Source organism: Notamacropus eugenii, chromosome 1 (assembly GCF_028372415.1).
Source record: "Notamacropus eugenii isolate mMacEug1 chromosome 1, mMacEug1.pri_v2, whole genome shotgun sequence".
In the NCBI taxonomy this organism is placed as follows: Eukaryota; Metazoa; Chordata; class Mammalia; order Diprotodontia; family Macropodidae; genus Notamacropus; species Notamacropus eugenii.
The window spans coordinates 714,973,835-714,996,553 of record NC_092872.1 but is presented as its reverse complement, the minus strand read 5'-3'; the positions used below and the strand labels follow the sequence as shown (position 1 = coordinate 714,996,553).

At 39.3% G+C, this 22,719-nt stretch overlaps 1 protein-coding gene across 5 annotated transcripts in view; it reads left to right on the top strand.

Moving 5' to 3' along the window:
• HYDIN (HYDIN axonemal central pair apparatus protein) overlaps positions 1-22,719 on the top strand; it is a 468,388-nt gene that overhangs the window by 100,569 nt on the left and 345,100 nt on the right. For all 5 annotated transcript variants that reach the window (XR_011972958.1, XM_072636610.1, XM_072636609.1 and 2 more), the window contains exon 7: positions 14,262-14,386. Coding sequence is in view for 4 of the 5 variants with exons in the window: in XM_072636610.1 (XP_072492711.1) it covers positions 14,262-14,386 (125 nt within the window). In the remaining variant the exon portion in view is untranslated. The remainder of the gene's footprint in view (positions 1-14,261; positions 14,387-22,719) is intronic.

Below are 22,719 nucleotides of genomic sequence, written 5' to 3'. Positions count from 1 at the left end.
TATATGTAGATACATATAATTTGCATATATTCCCTTTTTTTTTTGTTTTCTTATTGCTAATTCTCATTCAGCGTTACTAATGCAGGAATTTTGTTTTCCTTGACTACACCTGTTTTTTAATGGGTTTTGTTTTTCTTTCTTTCTCAATAGGTGGGGGGAGGTAGGGGTAGGAAAGAACTGTTATCCAGCTCTGCCTTCCCTGTTCTCTATTGAGAAGTTGATTGTGATTCCAAGGTATAATTAATACTTTTGTTGTTTTGAATTTTATCTTTTTTGTCTTAGTCTGTCTTTCCAGTCAGTGAAGATTTTTTGGAAGATTTTTTGACCTTTCTTGTGGTTCAAGACTGTTCTATTTTTTCCCTACATATCTTTAGGGCTTGTTCAGTGACCAGCACACTGCAGGTGCTGACCAAAGGCTTGTTGAACTATGCTTTCAATAAGTGGTCATCTTGATTTTGTTGGGAGATTTTCAGTGAGGGATTAGGATCAGAATTAGGATTCCTTCCAAGGTAGACTCATTCGATTTTTGGCAGTACCATTTGTTAGGAAGTTCATCCCAGCATTGAATCTTGTTCTTTCTCCTGGCAAATTCACCCATCACTCCAAGTTCTCTCCTCTAGGACCATGAGGAATAAGTCTGTTATCATCTGTTACCTGACTCTTTGAGATAAAAACTGTCATTTCCAGTACAGATTTATTTTGTATCTGTCTGGTTCAGTCACTCTTACCAATTTCATCTTCTTAATGGCTATCTCTAGTTCTCCAAACAGTACAGTGATTTTGTGGCGATGATTTCACTATCATCTTTGAGGAGAATAGATCACTGTAGAAATACTGGAAACATTTCTTTCTCCCTTCCTCCCTCCCTTCGTTCCTTCGTTCCTTCCTTCTGTCCTTTCTTCCTTCCTTCCTTTCTTTTTTTTCATACTTTTTGCATTCCTTTCCTGTGCCTTCCTTCACACTGAGATCACTGAATATCATCTAGGTACATCTTGACTTAGCTTGGAGAGTCTTGCCAAGCTCTTAATAGACTTTGTCCTCCTCCTCTTCTTCTAGTTCTTGTTCTCCGTCTTCTCCTCTTCATCTTCATCTTCTTCCTCCTCCTTCTCCTCCTCCTTAGTACCAGGTGTTGATGTGTAAGAAATGGTTACATTCCTTGGTGATCTTTTTGTTTAAGCGTCATGAACCCAGCAGGGAAGGTTGACCAGGTGTTGCATGACATGATGTGTCATATTGCTTATTTGGATATGCAATCTCAACTCCCTTTTTTTGTCTCTCCAAGGGAACTTGGGAAACCTCTTAACATGTCCTGTTTTTTCAGTGTTGTTGTAGTTGTTCCTACAATAGTCTTATCTTCCCATGTGTAATTGGACAAAGACTATCATGTTTATATTCACATTAATCAAATTTATGTTTCTCCACAGTGTGAGAATGGTGTGATACTCAACACTCCAATGTCTGTGGACAACCTGATGGCCATTGTATCTTCCCCTTTTCATGCATTGTCACAACCAAAAAATTCATTACCTTGTGGCCAATCTAATGATGATGAGTTTCTTCTTACTTGGCTATTGGACAGAAAGCATCCTATGTCATCAGGACTCTACGGAAGCCTTTATAGCAAGCTGGCACTTCCTTGGGATGGCTAATCAAAACCCAGGATTACCTCCATGCTAGGGGAAGACAGGGGAGTGGGATTTTTATGGAGGCAACATCAGTAATTCCTAAATCACATGCCTATTTGTCTTCTCTGTTAGATATCTAGTAATAAATTCATCTCTATGAAATTATTATCAAACATCATGGGAAGAAGGTGGCATGTTAGGGTCTAGAGGACCCTAGATCTCCTGTCAACACACCAAGGTGCTATGAAAATGCATCAGAAGGAACAATGACAAAACTAAAGATAATCTGCTATAAACTCTTCTACTCAGTCCAAGACTGTCCCAAAAGATTGCTTGAATGCTGCAGAATCATAAAACAGAGATAAGAGAATGATGAGTTATTAGGAGAATAATTAATGAGAGTAGAGGAAGAGAAGAGGCAGGCTTTGACAGAAAACTTCTTACAATGGAACGGATATTCACAGTCATCAAACAAGTAAAACACACAGAGAAAAAAGCATTTCACTTTGTTTGTTGTTTTTCAGTGAAAAAAGGAAATCATCTGACTAGGTAGCACAAAATACAACCTTAAAGCCACTGCACCAACAAGGTACATCCCATGTATATGCTGATATCTCATAGGATTCTGTGATCAGACATAATCACAGAGGTAATTTGTTCACTAATTCCTTGATCATCAAAATTAAGTGAGGCATATATAGATGCATAGCCACTCCCTATATACACTATTGCTCTTTACAGAGTATCCTATGCCAGATCCAAAAGGAAAAGGGATTCTCTATAGGTTTCATATCTTCCAGATGCTCTCATTTGCAACTGATGCACAGAAGCTTTAAAGAGGCCATCCTTAAAATCCACTCAGGAAAAGTGAAATGAATAAAGAACGCTGAGGACCCCCGTGTGGCATGAAGTTGGGTAGGAAGTCCACGGAATTAGTCCTTCATTACTATGTCTTAGATAGGCACTGTGCACATGGGTCGCAGGTGTAGAATTCCACAGGAGAAGAGTGGGCTGCAGGTGATTTGAGAAATCACAGAATCCTCAGTAATCCCAAGCTCTCTGACATACAAAGGCTCCCCTCCTTTCAACACCAATATTATCTTACAGTGATGACATGTGTTTGATGAATAATTAGAACTTCAAGTGACACAAAAGGCAGAAGAAAAATGCATGTAGATCATAAACAGATTGCAGTATGTTGCAGTGATCTGTGTGCCAGGAGTGTCCCAATCACCACTCAAGAGTCCAACAATCTGAAAGGAAGTTGTCCTGTAGCCAGAGTGAGGGATAGTGGGTGGACAGGCAGCTCTGAAGGGCTGCACTAGTATTTACAAAGCTCTAGAAGACCTAGAGGAAGGCGTCTTGTATGTTGGATGGATCTTTGGTGGAGGATTCCTGGATGGATCCTTCATGGGTGAGAATTATACAGGATAAAGGGATCCTCTGTAATCTGTGCCATGAAAGGAGATAGCTCTGTCCATGAAATCATGGTACGACTGAAGGATCAAAGCAAACATAACAAGGATTTTTATATGAAGGAGTTTCCACAGAACCACCAATCACTCGATTAACATTTATTAAAACAATATGCCCAACGTCTACCTGAATGTAAATGAGAATGACTCTCAGTGGCAGCCAAACTCGGATGAATTTCAAAGGCCTGTCTTGGACCTGGAGAATAGATGGAGAAATAGACTTATGTCCCCTTTTGGGAGAATAGAATTGGGAAATAATGGGGTAGAATGGAATCTAAGCTTACTGAGACCATCATTTTACCGGTAAGTTTTGCTTAGCTATTTCCCTTTGTTTTGAGGATACACGGGGAAGAGACGACATAGCATGAAAGGACTGTAATGTAAAAACAAACAGTATCAGTAAAACTTTATTAAAATAAGAAAACAATAAAAAGAAGATAGAACATTGGTTAAGGTAGCAATTGCTTTCAGTCATCATGGCATAGAGTAAAGGAATACCTTTGTATCTGGAGGCAGAAGACCTGGCTTTGCCATTTATTAGTTCTGTGCCCTTGTTCAAATCAAGTAGCCACCTGGGACCTCAGTTTCTTCTTCAGAGGGGGATTAGACTAGAATATTTACATGGTCTTTAAATATCAGTGAATGAGTAGTGGTGAGAACTGAGACATGGTCTTAATGAGGTAGCAGCAAATGAGTTAAAGGAACCTGGTAACAGTAGTGGGGGAAGGGTAGTAGTATCTTCTGTGTATAAATGCTGTGGTATTTCTTCCCCATTTCTGGCACCAGAAGAGCAATTAACTGATAAAATTGGGCTTCATAGGAAATGAACAGGATTAAAAGGAAAAGTTAAAAGCTAAAACACGAAGGCAAAAGTTTAAGAAACTAGTTAATAAATCAGAAGTGTTGTTCAAGTGAAAGTGTAGTTTCAAGTTGTGGAAAGAATGAATCTGCTCCAGTTTTAAGATGAGTTTGTATTTGAGAAGAGAAAAAAACTTGCCTTTGGCTTATCTGATCATTTATGGATATTTACCATGTTAAAATCCCTTCTCATTTTAGTTTGTCTAACTACATAAACTTTTTTTTTTTTTGGTTTGGAGATAATTCCTTTCAATTTTGTTTAATATTTTGTTGTTCCCAATTACATGTACAAAAATTTTAATGTTCCCTTTTCTTTTCAAATTTTGAGTTCCAAATTCTCTCCTTCCCTCCCCCCTACATTGAGAAGGCAAACAATTTGGCATAGATTATACATGTGCAGTCATGAAAACATATTTCCACGTAAGTCATTGTGTGAAAGAAAACACAGACAGAAAAGTGCAAGAAAAATAAAGAAAAACTATCTTTGATCTTCATTCAGGCTCTCCCAGTTTTTTTCTCTGGAGATGGACAGTACTTTTATCATAAGTTCTACAGAATTCTCTTGGATCGTTGCATTGTTGTGAATAGTTAAATTATTCATAGTAGATCATCATACAATATTGCTGTTATTTGTACAGTATTCTCCTGGTTCTGCTCATTTCACTCAGCATCAGTTTATATAACTCTTTCTGTGTTTTTTGGAGAGCATCTTGCTGATCATTATTTAAAGCATAATAGTGTTCCATGATAATCACTTGTTCAGTCATTCTTCAGTTGACGAAGAACATTTCCTCAATTATGCATAGGTCTTTTTTCTTTTTGTTTTTTCTCTCTTTGGGATACAAACTTAGTAGTGGTATTGCTTGGTCAAGGGGTATGCATGGTTTTATAGCCCTTTGGGCATAGTTCCAAATTGCTCTCCAGAATGGTTGAATCAGTATACAACGTCACCGATAGAACATTAGTGTTTTAATTTTCCCACATCCCCTTCAGCAGTTGTCACTTTCCTTTTCTATCATATTAGCCAATCCAATAGGCATAAAGTAGTAACTCAGAGTTGTTTTAATTTAGATTTATTTCATGAATAGCGATTTAGAGCATTTTTATATGACTATAGATAACTTTGATTACTTTGTCTGAAAACTAACTTCATATGCTTTGACCATTTATCAATTGAGGAATGACTCTTATTTATATAAATTTGACTCCATTTTCTCTCTGTTTGAGAAATGAAGTCTTTATCACAGAAAATTACTGTAAATTTTTTTCGCAGTAATGATTACCAACTATGTATTTCCCTCCATCCTATTTTCATCATTTATCCTACTCTCTTCTTTTACTTTGTCCATTCTCAAAAGTGTTTTGCTTCTTATTTTTCCATCACCCAAAGGTCCTTCACTTCTTTTAGCTTGCCCTCCCCATTCCCCCTCTGTTATCCCTTTCTCTTCCTACTTTCCTGTATGGCAAGATAATTTTCTACACCCAGCTGAGTGTATATATTATTCCGTCTTTGAGCCAATTCTGATGAGAGTCTAGTCTCTTTTTTTGATTATGACTTTAAGGTAATCCAGTAATTCTTAAATTATCTCTCCTGGATCTGTTTTCTAGGTCAGTTGTTTTTCTAATGAGATTTCACATCTCTATTTTTTCATTCTTTTGATTTGGTTTGATTATTTCTTGATGTCTCATAAGAGTTATTAGCTTCCACTTGCCCAATTCTAACTTTTAAGGAATTATTTTCTTCAGTGAGCTTTTGTACCTCCTTTTCCATTTGTAAGTTTTTTACTCTTCCAGGGTGATATGGTCTAAGAAGAGGTGTGTTTACTGCTCTCTGGCACTGTACTCTGGTTTGTGAGTGACCACAAATACTCTTTTCAGTCCTGTGACCAGAGTGTCTGCTCTCTTGGGGCTGCAAACTCTGCTGTATTAGTGTTCCTCTTGTCACTGGGACTAAGACCTAGGACTTCAATCCAGATCCAAGTAAAGGCAATGTGACAGAGTCCTGCCCCCGGTGCCAGTGAAAGGACCTCTATAAATTTCCTTCTGATCCATTGTCTGATCTCCTGGACCATCTGTGGGTCGAGAGATCTGGAAACTGCCACTATTCCCCTGATTCAGTTGCCCCAAGGTCTGCTCCTGGTTTTCTGGGGCTTATTGGTCTGAGCTGGCTGGGCCTGTGCTGGACTGCACTCTTCTCTCACCCTGGTGCAACAGACTTTTCCTGCTGACCCTTTGAGTTCTCTTGGACTGGAAAATTGTTTCACTCCATCTTTTTGTGTGTTCTGTCATTCTAGAATTTGTTTAGAGTCCTTATTTAAAGGTGTTTGGAGGGGTTTGGGAGAGAACCCAGGTGAATCCCCTGCCTTTACTTTTCCACCTTGGCTCTGCCTCTGAATAAGCTTTTATTAAAAAAGAAACTCAAAGGCAGCCCTTGTGGAATGGCAGTGGTACTAAAGGATTGGAGACCAACTGTGGCCAGCAGTTCTTCAGATGACCTCAGGTCTGGCTTGCAAAGTGTTGGACTTCAGAAAGAAAAAGATCCAGTTTTGAATGCATAATGATGATGATGATGACGATAATAATAGCAGCTAATCTGTTGGCCTCAGTTTCCCCATCTCTAAAATGAGCTGGAGAAGGAAATGGCAAACTATTCCAATAAGTATCTTTGCCAAGGAAACCCCTTGGAAGAGCATGACATGCTGCAGTCCACCAGCTCACAAAGGGTTAAACACAACTGAGAAATGCTTGAATGAGAGCAGCAGCAGTGTAGTATTGTATCAGTGTGTTCTCTACGCTGTGATGTATGGACAGGTACCATATATACACATGTGTATACACACACATACATATATGTGTATATACACACACAGACGCATATACAGGTTATCCCACTCTTTGAGAATGCTTGCCTCAGAAATAAGAAAAAGAAGATGAGGACCGGAGGGTGGATTATTTCCGCAATGGAAGAATCAGCAACTATTTGGAATTTTGCTCCAGGCCCTCGCTGGAGATGCAGGTTCTGGTGGCTGAGAGGATTCTGGCCCCTCCCCGACCTCCTCGGGACTTAATGGACCTCAGCTGAGAAGCAAGTGCGTCTCAGCCATCTGTTTCTATTTCTACTGCCAGTTTGGCAGGTCATACTAAACAGATCAGGGAGGAGTTAACAATGACAGATCATTTCTTCATTTTCATTGTATTCCACAAGTATAAGGAACCCTAAGAAATGTAGGAGCTGAAATAGGGGAAAGTGACCATCAAAATTTGATGTCCTAATCATAATGGTAATTTTCTATATTCACATCTAGTACTAGTCCTGGAGTCATGAAGACGAGTTCAAATCCCGCATTAGATAACTCACCAGCCGTGTGACCTTGGGCAAGTCACTTCAGCCCTGTCTGCCTCAGTTTGCTTAACTGTAAAATGTGGATAATAATAATGTCCACCTCCCAGGGTTCTTGTGAGGGTCAAATGAGGTAATAATTGTCAAGTACGTAGGACTCCACCGTTAATCACAGTAATTGGACATGTAGTCAATACATGTCTATAAATGTTTATTCTCCCATAAACATTGTAAATAGCTTTAGGAATTAAAGGATCCACTGTAATGGGGCTCTAAATCTGTATTCTGTAGCCTGGCCTCCATGGATTTAATTCCAGTACCTAAAAACTGCAGATCCTTTGTTTTTCCTCCTCTGAACTTCCTCTCCTTTTAATGCTCATCTGCCCTCTGTACTGGAGAAAGTGGCATGGGCTTGAGATCCTCTGTGGTTGTTGGCTTTGCAGATGCCAAAGACACGCGTGGAGTACCCAGACACAGCGAGAAAAGCCAAGCACAGGAAGGAGCCTGGCCGGCTGCCAAAATGGCGATGTTATGTTAGCTTTCGCTTCTAAACGTAGATCCCAGTTGCCAAGAATACATGTCGGGAATGTCCTCTTTCAATAACTTAAAATATTAGAATGAGAAACATTTTAGAGTCAGTTAGGTGGTACAGGGGATAAAACACTGGCCCTGGACTCAGGAAGACCTGAATTCAAATCACTGGCTGTGTGACCCCAGACAATAGATTGAGCTGCTCTGTGCCTCAGTTTCCTCATCTGTAAAATGGGGGTATTAATAGGACCTCCATTTCAGAGTTATTGTGAGGGTCAACTGAGGTAATATTTGTATTTTGCAAACCTTAGAGGGCTATATATATGATAACTATTATTGCCATCATCACCACTACCACCACCGCCGCCATCGTCATCATTTATTTCACTGGTAACGTAAGTTCCTAAGCAAAATTGTGCTGAATTGTCTTTGAGGATTATCATTGACTAGATATAATGTATTGTCTTGCTGCATAAATTCTTCATACATGGAAGGCACTTAATAGCTCTTTGCTGCATTGAATTAAACAGTGTTATAACTGAATTTCCTTACTGATGAGGTGCCTGCTGTTACTGGAACATAATATCCAGCCTGCACCTTTCTAGATAGCCAGTTGTTTGTCTTTGAGGAACAAACGTTTTTAAGTCTACAGGAGTGATACTGGGATATTTGACATTTCTTAGCTTGCCTGCCTTTTGTATGGTAACAGAAAAAAATATCATGCATAGTCTTAAGTCCCCAGCACCTAATGTTGCCTACCCAACAAAACCTGAGCTATTAAATAAGCTAAGGCTGACCTTCAAAAGGATATCCCAAGGTGGATTTTTCTCCTACCACTTTATGTGTTCTATGTCCTCTTTGTCTAACAATTGAAAAAAAGGAAAATCTTATATTTTGGAATTTGGATTCCTGGCGCCATCACTGGTGCTCTAAGGTTTTGTTCTCCTTAGCAGATTAACTTAGCTTTCATTTTAAATCACTTTATCCATTTGGCTGCACTAACGAATGTCCTGTGCAGAGCAAGAAATCCTTGAAAAGAAGACGAAATCGTAGTATGTGAAGACATATGTTAGGAAACAGGGCATTGCAACACCAGGCAGAAGTCAGCCAACCAGGGGTCTGGTGCCAGCTTTTCTTTGAGACTGCAAACTATCTCAGCTCTATAGATTTCAGCTTCATTGTTCAATAACAAACCGCTAAGTCCCTGTTATGTAGAGTAGGTACAATTCCGGTCAGGAAGACCTGAGTTGTAGTTCTGCTTCTGGTGAATATTAACTGTGCCAGTGCCCTGGTGACTCATTAAGAATGGAAGTAACTCATGCATAACCTATATCAGAAGAGGGAAGGGAGGGAGGAAGAAAAAATTGGAACTAAAAATCTCATAAAAACTCAGTGTTGAAAACCATCTTTACATGTAATTGGAAAATTAAAATACTGTTTACAAAAAAAGAGGCGGCAAAGGTAAAGATGGGGAGGAAATACCCATGCAGAAATATGGGGTGGGGGGATAGTCTGGAAAATGAAGGATGGATGTATTAGTCCCTTCTTCAGAATGGAAGTTCTATAAGAATTCACTCCTGGGAGAAGGTACATCTAAGCATATGCACTTGGAGGATTTAGGAGTTATTAAAAAGAAGTCCATGAACATATGAATATTGAAAACTTTTAATAACTATGATCTCAATAAATTGTTTTCTTATTAATTCTGTAAGTATTATTTTATGCACTTTTTTCCTGAGAAGGGGTCTTTAGGCTTCACCAGCCTGCAAAAGAGTGGTTAAAATGGTTAAGAACCTCTGACCTAAAAAGCCAAACTATCTTTGGTAAAACTTCCATGTAAGTTTAATGGAGGGACATGGACAAAGAATGGCCCAGACTCAAAAATTGTGGCTGAATTTTGAGACTTACTAGTGGAAGCGATGTTTACATCATTGAGAATGTGAATCTGTGGAAGTATTGAATAAAACCCCCAAGTTAAGCAACTTGTGATACGATGAAACTATTCTGTAAAATTTGCCCTGACCTACACGGGTGTTCTTTTTGGATGCCTAATGATCATGGGTATCATGACACAAATTAAATTAATCATCAAGACAACTGGTGGTTAAGCGCTTTTCTCAGGAGTTGGTGCATTTCAATGGGCTGACCACAGAAGCTTGGATAGGTTGTTATTTTTGTCTTTTTTTCATTTCTTTATACATTCCATTTTGCATAATTGTACCTTACTCTAATTCTTAGTTTCTTAGTCTCTTCATGATTTATCTTTCAAAGTGACTTCTCTCATAAGGGACTTTACTAAAGTTGAACTGTTTACATTCCTACATGGAAAGAAAATATTTGTAACTCTTGAAACTTTTCAGTATCTGGGTACTGGGTGGGATTACACACACACACATGCACACGCACACGCACACACACAGAGACAGAGAGCACAGAGTGAATGGAATAGGATGGGATCATATCTTAAAGAAATGAAATTAAGCAGTGAGAGAGAAATATATTGGGACAAGAAAGGGAGAAATGGAATGGGGCAAATTATCTCTCATAAAAGAAACAAGCAAAAGACTTTTTAGTGGAGAGAAAAAGAGGGGAGGTGAGAGAAAAACATGAAGTTTACTCTCATCACATTCGACTAAAGGAATGAATAAAATGCACACTCATTTTGGTATGAAAACCTATCCTACAATACAGGAAAGTGGGGGAGAAGGGGATAAGCAGGGTGGGGGGGGATGATGGAAGGGAGGGCAATAGGAGGAGGGAGCAATTTGAAGTCAGAATCAAAAGAGAGAATAGAAGCAAGGGGGCAGGATAGGATGAAGGGAAATATAGTTAGTCTTACACAACATGACTATTATGGAAGTCATTTGCAAAACTACACAGATATGGCCTATATTGAATTGCTTGCCTTCCCAAAGGGAATGGGTGGGGAGGGAGGGATGAAGAGAAGTTGGACCTCAAAGTTTTAGGAACAACTGTCGAGTACTGTTCTTGCTACTAGGGAACAAGAAATATGGGTAAAGGGGCATAGAAAGTTATCTGGCCCTACAGGACAAAAGAGAAGATGGAGACAAGGGAAGGGAGGGATGATAGAAGAGAGGGCAGATAGGTGATAGGGGCAATTAGAATGCTCGGTGTTTTGGGGTGGGGGGAGGGAACAAATGGGGAGAAAATTTGGAACCCAAAATTTTGTGGAAATGAATGTTAAAAGTTAAATAAATAAATTTAAAAAAATAACAAAGTGACTTCTCTGTCTATGCTACTACTATCTTTCAAAACCTTTAATGGTCTTAATGCTGTAGATCGGAAAAAGAATAAAATGATCACTAAATAAAAGAAAGGAATAGAAGTGACAGCCTAAGCTGGATATGTGCTGGTGAGCAGTTTACATGCCAAGGACTCTCCGTCCTGATGGGTGGAATCAGAGCTTGAGATGTTCCCCTCTCTTCTCCTTAGTAAACATGAGCTGAACAGGGCTAGATCTACTGCTTGGTGCTAGGGAAAAGACAAAGATGAGCCAAGACATATGCCCTCCCTCAGGGAGCTTAAAGTCTACAAGAGGATGTTAGAAAAACACCAATAGCTTTAGTAGTGCATGTTCAGTGGGAAATGCAGTGTTATATGAAATTAAGAGTGTTTGGGAGGGGTATCATATGAGCACAAAATGGAACTATCAGTTGCTTTTTCCCCATCCCATCAAGTGGTTGATAGTATCAATGAAAGACAGCAAGTTATGCTGGTCTTCTATAAGCCCTTATGGGGCCTTTTGTCCTCCTCTGTAAAACGTGAGGTTGGATTGGATGGTGACCGAGTGCCCTTGTGGTCCTCAATCCTGTGATTCTAAGAGATAATTACAATGGGTGCTCTTTTTTGTTTTAGTTACCTTGTGGGAATCTGTATTTAGAGTCCTCCAATCAACCACCCGTTTTATAGGTATATTGGTCAAATTGGTATTCTAAATTTCCTCCTTTGGGACCACCAAGCCTGTTTCATAATAGTAAATTCTTCAGGGACTTTCAAATTTTAATAATCATGAGGAATACATCTGAACTGAGTCCTTTGGCTGTTGCCTTGCAGTGGTATCCAAGGTGGACATTAATTGCAAAAAAAATTATTGGTCTTGCTTTGGATTTGGAGCCTAGGAAAAAAACCCAACCTCCCTCTCCCCCACACTCCCTGCTCCGACTGAAAGTTCTGCATGAGTGCTTGTCCAGATTTTCCTATTATTTATCTTCAGACATTTTATGATAGTACTATATTGATTTTTAAACAAACTGCTAAGGCATTTTTATAAACTTGAACATCAGGCATCACTGTAAACAAAGTATGAATGCCTTCACCCTTCAGTTACCACACATACCCACCATCTGCCCTCCCAAATTGCAGCTTGTGTTTTCTGTACTTGCAAAAAGATTTTGCTTTTAACCTCATTTAAAAAGGAGTGATTCTGTTCCTGCGGCAGGTATCGAAAGATTTATTGTTCCTGCCTTTGGTGATAGATTACTTTCCCTGGCACACTTCTTGACTTGCCTGGATTACAAGAAGGCTCGATTTCTTTGAATTCAAGGTCTTTTTAAACACCCAGAAGGCTACATGCCAACATACCCTCCATCTTCAAAAGGAGTTGATAACCTCTTTGTCCTTGAGTTGCACCAGTGAAGGAAGGAAGGAGAGAAGGAAGGAAGAAATGAGGGAAGAGAGAAAAGAAGGAAGGAAAGAAAAGGAAGGAAAAAAGGAAGGAAAGAAAAGGAGAGAAGGAAAAAAACTATGTGTCTATTACAGGTGCTGTACTAGTACTAGGTATACAAATGTAAGAGTAAGAAAGTCTTCGTCCTCAAAGATCTTAGATTCTAATAGGGGAAGGAAATATATATATAGGAAGAGAATTTTGGTCTGAGGTTAAAGAGACTGTCAGTGGAGCTGAGGCTTGTTGTCCATCAAACCTTTTCTTATGGTAGTATTGATTTAATCATTGTTCCCAGAGTAGGAGATGAAAAGCAAAGTGTGTGTGTGTGTGTGTGTATGTGTGTGTGTGTGTGTATGTGTGTATATGCTTGTATATGCATGTATAGCAGGAAATGCCCAGTGTCAGGGAAGATGGCCAGATGCCTAGGGCTGATCAATATGAAGTGTTGGACTGACTGGGCATTGTGGGTTATGTGAGTTTGTATGTATTGAGAGAAGAAACAGCTCCCAGAGAGTCTGTTGCTGAATCTGAAACAGGGGAAAAGGAAATGTGAAGGCAAAGTGAATGAAAGAGTAGAGAGGAGGAGGGAGAAAGCTTCTTCTCCTGCCACAATGTCACACAGTGGCAAACCACAGGAGCCACTGTCCAGGTGCCATTTAGCAGCTCCCGAACTGTTACTTGTCCCATTGTAGGAACTTCAGGTTTTCTAAAGTTAAACATTTTATTTTGAGACATGTGTAAGGACTGAAGAACATGAAAGCTGCCCTAGAGAGTTGAATAATTAGAAGCAGCCTAGATACATGACCCTGTATTTAATCATCTATATGGTGTTATTTAATATTCCTCCAACAATCAACACTTTAAAGTCAGGAAGTCAGTAGTCAGTCAGGAGGTGTTTATTAGGGGCTCAAGTGTTGGGTACTATGCTTCACACTGCAGGCACCACGAAGGACAAAAGCAAATAGTCCCTGCCTTCAAGGATCTCACAGTACAGTGGGGGAGACAATATACTATGTACAGAAAAAGTTACGTGCAGGAGCAATGGGAGATCATCTCTGAGGGAAGGCTCTAAGATCAAGAAGAGCTGGGTTTGGGATATGTCGTACAAGAATGAAGCCCTTAAGTGGATGGGCTTCCTATCTAGCAGAATATGTATAGGAAAAATGGATAATTGCATCACCTTACACTTGTGGTTCTATTGCCTTTAGTTGAAATTAGCATTAAACTAAAAAATCCCACAGGCCCAGGAGGAAACAGAACCTAGCTGCTGATTAGCCAACTAGTAGTGTCAAGTCTGACTTCTTTCTTTAGTTAAAACTGTATACCTAAAATATAATAATAAATAATAAATAAAATAATAAAAATTGTATACCTTTTTCCTTCCTTCGCTCCTTTGTTCCTTCCTTCCTTCTTTTCCTGCTTTCGCTTTCTTTCTTTGTCTTTCTTTCTTTCTTTCTATGTTTCTTTCTGTCTGTCTTTCTCTCTTTCTTCTTAACAGTAATAATAGGAGATGCTAATCTCTCAGTTTTGGACAAATCTATCAGAAAGGCAAATGAAAAAATATGAAATTGAATAAATTTCTGGAGAAACTAGCACTCAAAGGCTTATGATGTCGTTTTTTATCTTTTTTTCTGGTTATGTGTAAAAACAATTTTTTCCATAATTTTTTTAAATTTTGAGTTCCAAACTGCTTTCCTTTTTGATCAGTACAGAATGTATCCTGATGAGTATTTCCTTTTGGACTTTAGTCCTTTTTCTGCAGAGCCATGTGTTGGGACTGTCAGCGTGGGAGACACCATGCAGATGGCAGTGGATTTTGAGCCACTTGTTCTAGGAGACCATAGTGAAAAGCTTATAGTGAACTATGACACAGGTAGGCATTGTCTTTTGTTAAGTGATCATTCTGCATATGGACTGAATTCGGTGGGGATGGGGCATGAGAAGGGGACAGCAGCAAATGGATTGTGTTTGCGGCACAGAGTTGCAGTGTCTCAAAGGTAATAAATCCCAATAAGTGTTATCTTTAAGAAGAATAAAGACTTCTATGTTCAGTGTAAAGGCTGACAAAACATTGGATTCTCATTGACCCTCTGAGCTAAATAGTTGAGGTATTCCCATTTTTCAAAGGCAAGAACTTGGGAACAAAGAGGTTGAGGAACATCACGTAGCAGGTAAGTGGCAGCATTGGGGCTTGTATTGTCCATACCTAGGAGAATCTTTGAATGATGGCAGAGCTGGAAAGGACTTTAGACATCCTGTGGAATCCTCTTTATCATGCCTTTGGCAAGTGTTCATCCAGAACATTGCTTGAGTATTTCCAGGGATGGGGAAACTTGTCACCTACCAGACTAGCTTCACCCAATTTTGGATAGCTCTCATTGTTAAAAAGTTTGTTAAATATTCTCACACATGTCCACACATCCTGTGAGAGGGTGACAAAGGTAGCTATCATGTGGTTTTTATTAGCTTTGTTGTTGATGTGATCAATAATGCTAATAGTTTTCCTAATATTGAACCAGCCCTGTAATCCTGGTATGAATCCTACCTGATCATAACGTATTAATCTCGTGATAAGATGCTGTATTCGTTTTGCTAAAATCTTATTTAAAATTTTTGCATCTATATTCATTAGGGAAATTGGTCTATAATTTTCTTTCTCTGTTTTGTCTCTTCCTGGTTTGGGTATCAAAACCATATTTGTATCATAGAAAGAATTTGGGAGGACTCCTTCTTCCCCAATTTTCAAAAATAGTGTATGTAGTATTGGAATTAACTGTTCTTTAAATGTTTGATAGAATTCACTTGTGAATCCATCTGGCCCTGGAGATTTTTTCCTAGGGAGTTCATTGATGGCTTGTTCAATTTCTTTTTCTGAGATGGGGTTGTTTAAGTATTCAACTTCCTCTTCTGTTAATCTGGGCAATTTGTATTTTTTAAAATATTCATCCATCTCGTTTAGATTATCGAATTTGTGGGCATAAAGTTGGGCAAAGTAGTTTCTAATTATTGTTTTAATTTCCTCCTCATTGGAGGTGAGTTCACCCCTTTCATTTTTAATATTAGTAATTTGATTTTCTTCTTTCTTTTTTTTAATCAGATTGACCAAAGGTTTATCAATTTTATTAGTTTTTTCATAAAACCAACTATTGGTTTTATTTATTAATTCAATAGTTTTCTTAATTTCAATTTTATTAATCTCTCCTTTGGTTTTCAGTATTTCTAATTTGGTATTTACTTGGGGATTTTCAATTTGTTCTTTTTCTAGCTTTTTCAACTGCAAGCCTAAGTCATTGATCTCCTCTTTCTCTATTTTATTTATTTAAGCATTCAAAGATATAAAACTTTCCCTAATAACTGCTTTTGCAGTATCCCATAAGTTTTGGTATGTTGTCTCACTATTGTCATTCTCTTGAATGAAATTGTTGATTGTTTCTATGATTTCTTCTTTAACCCAACCCTTCTTTAGAATTAGATTATTTAGTTTCCAATTGATTTTTGGTTTCTCTTTCCATGGCCTTTTATTACGTGTAATTTTTAATGCATTATGATCTGAAAAGGATGCATTGATTATCTCTACCTTTCTGCACTGGATTGTGAGATTTTTATGTCCTAGTACATGGTCAATTTTTGTAAATGTTCCATGTACTGCTGAGAAAAAGGTATATTCCTTTCTATTCCCATTTAATTTTCTCCAAAGATCTATCATATCTACCTTATCCAGAGTTTTATTTACCTCCTTAACCTCTTTCTTGTTTATTTTAAGGTTAGATTTATCGAGTTCAGAGAGGGGGAGGTTGAGGTCCCCCACTAGTATAGTTTTGCTATCAATTTCTTCCTTCAACTCCCCCAACCTCTCCTCTAAGAATTTGGATGCTATACCACTTGGAGCATACATGTTTAATAATGATATTGCTTCATTGTCTATGGTGCCTTTTAGCAAGATATAGTTTCCATCCTTATCCCTTTTGATTAGATCTATTTCTGCTTTTGCTTTGTCTGAGATTAGGATTGCTACTCCTGCCTTTCTTACATGAGCTGAAGCACAATATATTCTGCTCCATCCTTTGACCTTTATCCTATGTGTATCCCCCCATTTCAAATGTGTTTCTTGTAAGCAGCATATTGTTGCATTATGGCTTTTAATCCATTCTGCTATCCGTCTCCGTTTTATAGGAGAGTTCATTCCATTCACATTCACAGTTATGATTACAATCTGTGTATTTCCCTCCAACCTCTTTCCCACCATTTGTGCTTTTAGCTCTCCCATCTCCCTTCCCCTCCTCAATACTTTTCTCTCCCTCTTCCTGCAGCCTTCCCCTCCTTCTTTTAGCCCCCCTCCCTTTTACTCCCCTTTACTCTTATGGCTTCTTTCCTCCCTTTTAGCCACCCTCCCCTTCCCCCTTCCCCTCCTACTACCTATAGAGCTAGTTAGGATTATCTACTTAAGATTATTGTTCCCTCCTTTAAACAAATCAGATGAGAGTACCTCTCAAACAATGCTCATCTCCCTCCCCTCCTTCCCTCTACTATAGTTTTGTACTTCTTCCTGTGATATAATTTGCCATTTTCTGCTTCCCCCTTTTCACACCTCCTATTACAATCCCTTCTCATACTTAATCATATTTTTGAGATGACATCATTTACTTTATACCCGTTCCCTCTACATATATCCCTTTTATCATAATAGCTGCACGGTTCTCAAGATTAACAGGTATCATCTTCCCTTATAGGGAGGTAAACAGTTAGCCCTAATTGAGTAGCAAGTTTTTGTTTTTGTTTTTTCCCCCCTGTTTACCTTTTTATGATTCTCTGGAGACCTGCATTTGAAGATCAAATTGTCTATTGAGTTCTGGTGTTTTGGTCAGAAAGCTCTGGAAATCCCTTATTTCGTTGAATGACTTTCTCCTTGCCTGAAATGTTATGCTGAACTTTGCTGGGTAGTTGATCCTTGGTTGAAGTCCCAACTCCTTTGCCTTACAGAATATTGGGTTCCAATTCTTTCGATCTTTTAACGTAGAAGCTGCAAGGTCCTGTGTGATCCTGACTGTGTGTCCTTGATATTTGAATTGTTTCTTTCTGGCTGCTTGTAGTATTTTCTCCTTCACTTGATAGATCTGGAATTTGGCAACGATATTTCTTGGGGTTTTGAGTTTGGGATCCCTTTCGGGAGGGGAATGGTGGATTCTTTCGATGACTATTTTGCCCTCTGGGTCTAGTACTTCTGGGCAGTTTTCCTTGATGATTTCCTGGAAGATATTGTCCAGACTCTTTTCTTCATCATGGGTTTCTGGCAGACCAATAATTCTTAAATTTTCTCTCCTGGATCTATTTTCCAGGTCAGTTGTTTTTCCAATTAAATATTTTAGATTTTCTTCTATCTTTTCATTCTTTAGATTTTGTTTGACTGATTCTTGTTGCCTCATTGAGTCATTAGTTTCTACTTGCCCAATTCTAATCTTCATCGTATTGTTTTCTTCAGTTAACTTTTGCATCTCCTTTTCCATCTGACCAATTTTTCCCTTTAAGGAGCTATTTTCTCCATTTAATTTTTGTACTTCTTTTTCCATTTGACCAATTTTCCCAGTTAGGTTTTGTGTTTCCTTTTCCATTTGATCAATTTTCCCAATTAGGTTTTGGGTTTCCTTTTCCGTTTGATTAACTCTTCCTTTTAGGGAATTATTCTGTCCAGTTAATTTTTGAACTTCCTTTTCCATTTGTTCAATTTTCCTTTTCAGAGTGATGTTCTCATCAGTGAAATCTTTTTTTATAATTTTAAAATCATTGGCCAGTTTTTCTTTTATTTCCTTCTTCAGCTGTTCCAGGTAATCTAGTTGAGCTTGCGAGAAATTCATAGTCCCTTCTGAGGTTTCAGATGGAAGTACAGTCTCAGCTCTGACCTCTTTGGTGTTTGTGTTTTGGTCCTTATCCCCATAGAAAGATTCTATGGTTTTTTAACTTTTCATCTGCTTTTTCCGATTCATGATGTTGGCTGAGTGTTGTAGCTTCTGGTTCTTTCAGTCAGAAGGTACAGATCTTTGTGTTCCAAAGGTAGCTATCAATAGGATGATATGTAGGGATGCTGATTGTCTAGAGATACTGATTGGATACCAATGGAATCCTCCTGATCCTTTAAAGCTCACAAGGTCATCCTGTAGCCAAAGGATTGGGGGGGAGGGGTAGGAACCTGAGAGTCAGGTCAATTCAAATCCTTTTAAATTGAACAAGGATTTTTTGCATCTCTCCTTTGATAGACTAATTCAATAGAGTTGTTCTAACCTGGTTAAAGTATCAAAGCACAGCATCTGTTGGTTACTTCAGATGAGTTTAGAGTAATTGGGTGATTGATCTGTTGACTCAACTGATACCTAACCCTCCAATATGTATCAGTGGCTTCCATCAGGATTATCCTGAGATTAATAATCAGATATAAGAAACAGATAGGAATTCCACAAATGGATTTGAACAAAAGTGTCTACAATTTTCAAATATTTTAGGAAGGTCTAAATGTTTCTTGAGGTGTATCCTCAGACAACTAGAGGTTAAAATTTTCATATTGCCATTTGTCATTGCATGACTCATTTCTCACGCTTTAAGAAAACCCCATATGTGATCATTGACCCAGATTCTTTACACTAGAAGCATATAATACAGAAGAGACATGTAGAGCCAAGAGAAAAGTGATGTGCAGATGGCCATAGCCTCACTTACTCTCATTGGTGCTCCACATAGCTCTCAGATCACAGTTTAGAGAAAACTGGTTTTGAGGATGTATATGCCTAGGGAGAATTGGCATTATTTTTGGTATATTTTTATTACTTACATGTTCATGTGATTCTGACAGGGCCTGATTCCATACTGTAAAGACTCACAGGTTGTGGTTTGTCCTTCACTCTCAAAGAGGACCATGACATCAGAAGGGTGATGCCATGACTTGAATTGGATTACAGTGAGGGAGGACTGTGCAAAGTCACCAGCCTCACTTACTCCTCCAGAACCATTTGGGCAATGACCAGATATAAATCAGGACAACTGAAGCTGGCCTAGGATGCAGGGGGTACCTTGGCCTTTTTCATCAAGAGTCATGACACCAGACGTGTTCACCAGTTGTGAACAGACGGGAGAATTCTTGTCTTGTCTGTCCACTATTCTTTCCCTATTGGTCATGCACGTGGGGGTAGAAGTGGGTGAGGATCAATCATTTAGTCAGTCAACAGGCATTTATTAAGCATGAATGTGAGGGAATATGTGAAATGTTAAGAGTATGGAAACAAAAAGGAGAGAGTTCTTTTTCAAAAGGAGCTCCCATTTTGCTGGGAGGATAGAACATGTTCAGAGCTAAGCAAATACAGTAGATCTACAAATAATGTGGCCAACAGGAAAATAATGGGGATTGGCTAGACCACCATGCACTCCTCTATTGACACTTGTGTTGTTAGACTTGGGTAGGGGTATGGCACCAGGGTTTGGGAGATCTCCTGAGGGAAATGGCACAGGAACCAAACCTTGAAGGGAGGCGGGCAAGCCAAAAGAGAGCAAGTCAGGAGTCAGCTAAAGTAAGGAGAGAGGACCTTCCAGCCATGGGGCACAGCCTGTGCAAAGACTTTGAGGCAGGAGATGGCATATTGCATACAAGGAAGAGTAGAGGTGCCAGCTGGCCTTTGGTGGAGACTTTGTAAGGAGGATCAGAGTACTTGAAGTCAGAGAAACCTGAGTTCAGACACTTAGCAGTTGTGTGACCCTGAATAACTCATTTAACCTCTCAGCCTCAGTTTCCTCATCTACCACACAGGGTTGCTGTGAGCATCAAGTGAATTGATATATGTAAAGTGCTTTCTAAGGCTTGCAGCCTAAAGAAATGGTCACTCTTTACTTAGGCCGTCACCCTCCTCTTGACCCCAGGAGTCCTTGTGCAGTCGGGATCCCAGGCTCCTGTACTGCTGAGCAGCTCCCATCAGCACCCTTGAATCCCATGCCCACTTGACTTCTGCCACCCCAGCAGGCCCCTGTATCTGCTTTCCTTGCTTCTGTTCTCCGGTTGCAGAACTTTGCTGACTTAGGTCACTTCCATCCTGCTAATTCGGATCCATGGCCAATTTACACTATTGTATTTCAAACAGACCTTAACGAATCCTGATTTTCCCTCTGTCATTTGTTTACCTTTTGTTGGTACTTTGGAGGTTTCAGACTTTCTCCATTCTCAGGTTCCCAGTTTGGCCTTCTTTTGCTCACCTTTGCCAAATGACCTCCTCTCCAACCTTAAGAACACTAGATTTGGAAAGAAATTGGATTGGAAATCCAATTGGAAATTTGGAAAGAGATTGGATTCCAGTCACATCACTACCACTTAATAGCAGTGTGACCTTGAGCAATCACTTAAACATTGCGTGCCTCAGTTTCCTCACCTGTAAATGGTGATAACAAGACCTGCCCTGCCCACCCTACAGGCTTCTTTTGAAGACAATAATAATAGCTAGCATTTATATTGTGCTTTAGGACTTGTGAATCATTTGACATACGTTAATTCATTTGCTCTTTAAAACAACCCTGTGAGATAGATTGCTGTTGTCATTCCCATTTTATAGATTAGCAAAGTGAAGCACTTAGAGCTTAATGACTTGCCAGGGATTACATAGTTTATTTGGTGTCTGAAGCAAGATTTGAACTCTTTTGGACACTAAGTTCCATTGCATCACCTAACTGATTACAGAAGATAAAGTATAGAAGGCACTGGATCTTTAGGGTACGTAAGGTTGGTTATCTGGACTCCAGTCAGAGCTCCTGCACTTGCCTTTTCCCCACTGAAGTTTGTTTCTGTGCCAGTTTTCATCTTTCCTGCCTTCCCTCCAACCTTGGAGGAGCTGTCCTGACCAAACTGTCCGAAGTCCCTCAGTCTCAACCTTTAGTCTTCCTTTGGCTTCTTCAGCCTCTCCTTCTCTAAGGATCTTTTGCTTTGACCAGCAAAATCTACCTTAGCTGGAAAAAATTTGGTTTTAATATTTTGTCTTACCTTCTGTTCACTGCCTTTTGCAATCACTCCATTGAAGTCTAGCTTTGGTGCCTCATTGTAGTGTGGTGGGAGTCTGGGCTCTTGAAGGCTGTGACTGGGGATTTACCAGATCTTGTTCTACCAAACCGGAACGGCTTCAGATATAGGTCTGGCAACAAGTAGCATGGGTATCATCCAAGGGCTCCCTCTTCCACTACCTCTGTGACCGGGTACAAGTCCACTGACCTCCTTAGGCCTCAGTTTCCTCATTTGTAAGAAGAAGGGGTTGGGCTAAGTGGTCTCTGAAGACTATTCAAGTTCCATATCTACAATCAGCCTTTCATCACCAGAGGGCTGTCTCCCAGGTCAATTTCCTTTGGTCCCAGCAATTCATGCGGATCAGTCTGCTAAGCTGTTAGGGAAGGCAAGTTGTGTTTGTGAAGGGAGGATCCACACTGAAGAAATCATGGGTCTCTGAAGAAGGGAAACAAATGTCTTCCTGTTCAAGTGGATAAAAAGATTTCCTTTTCAGTTCATTTCTTTTGTTCCTAAGCAGTGTAATTTTATAAACTAGCTTGGCTTCCCAAAGCTTAAACATGTACAGTGTTTATCACTAGTTTGTATGGATTAATTCTTCATTTGAAATGCTGAATAGAAGCAACTGAAGGATGTCTGTTGTGTATCACCTCCACTCTCTCCCTAAAGAAAGCAGAACCCCCAAATCTTCCGTATTAGGTTTTGTTTATGTCAGTGAACTAAGGGAGGTTTCTCTGTCTTTTACATAAAAAATATCACTGTTAAAAAGTGACTGCCCTGAAAATATAGCACCAGGGCCAGGATCCACATAAAACAAACCCACAGATTTATTGTGGACAGAATACAAAACTATATTTTGCAAACGTTCCCTAACCCCACTTGGGAATCCTTTATCGGGTGGTTTGTTCATTGAACAGGTAGTATGTGGCCTGTGGTGTTCTTTCCGTACAGTTAATGAATTGACTTTGTAGTGCATAAAGGCAACATGTTTTAGTGGTCAGAGCGCTGAACTTGGAGACACAAAGTCCAAGGTTCAAACCCTACCTCTGACACTTGCTAGCTCTACTGCTGTGGGCAAGTTCCTTGAACTATCTGAGTCCCAACTTCCCAATCTGTAAAATGGGAGAGAAGTTCCTGCTTATGAGGGTTGTGAAGCACAACTGAGGCATTGTGTGTAAAGCATG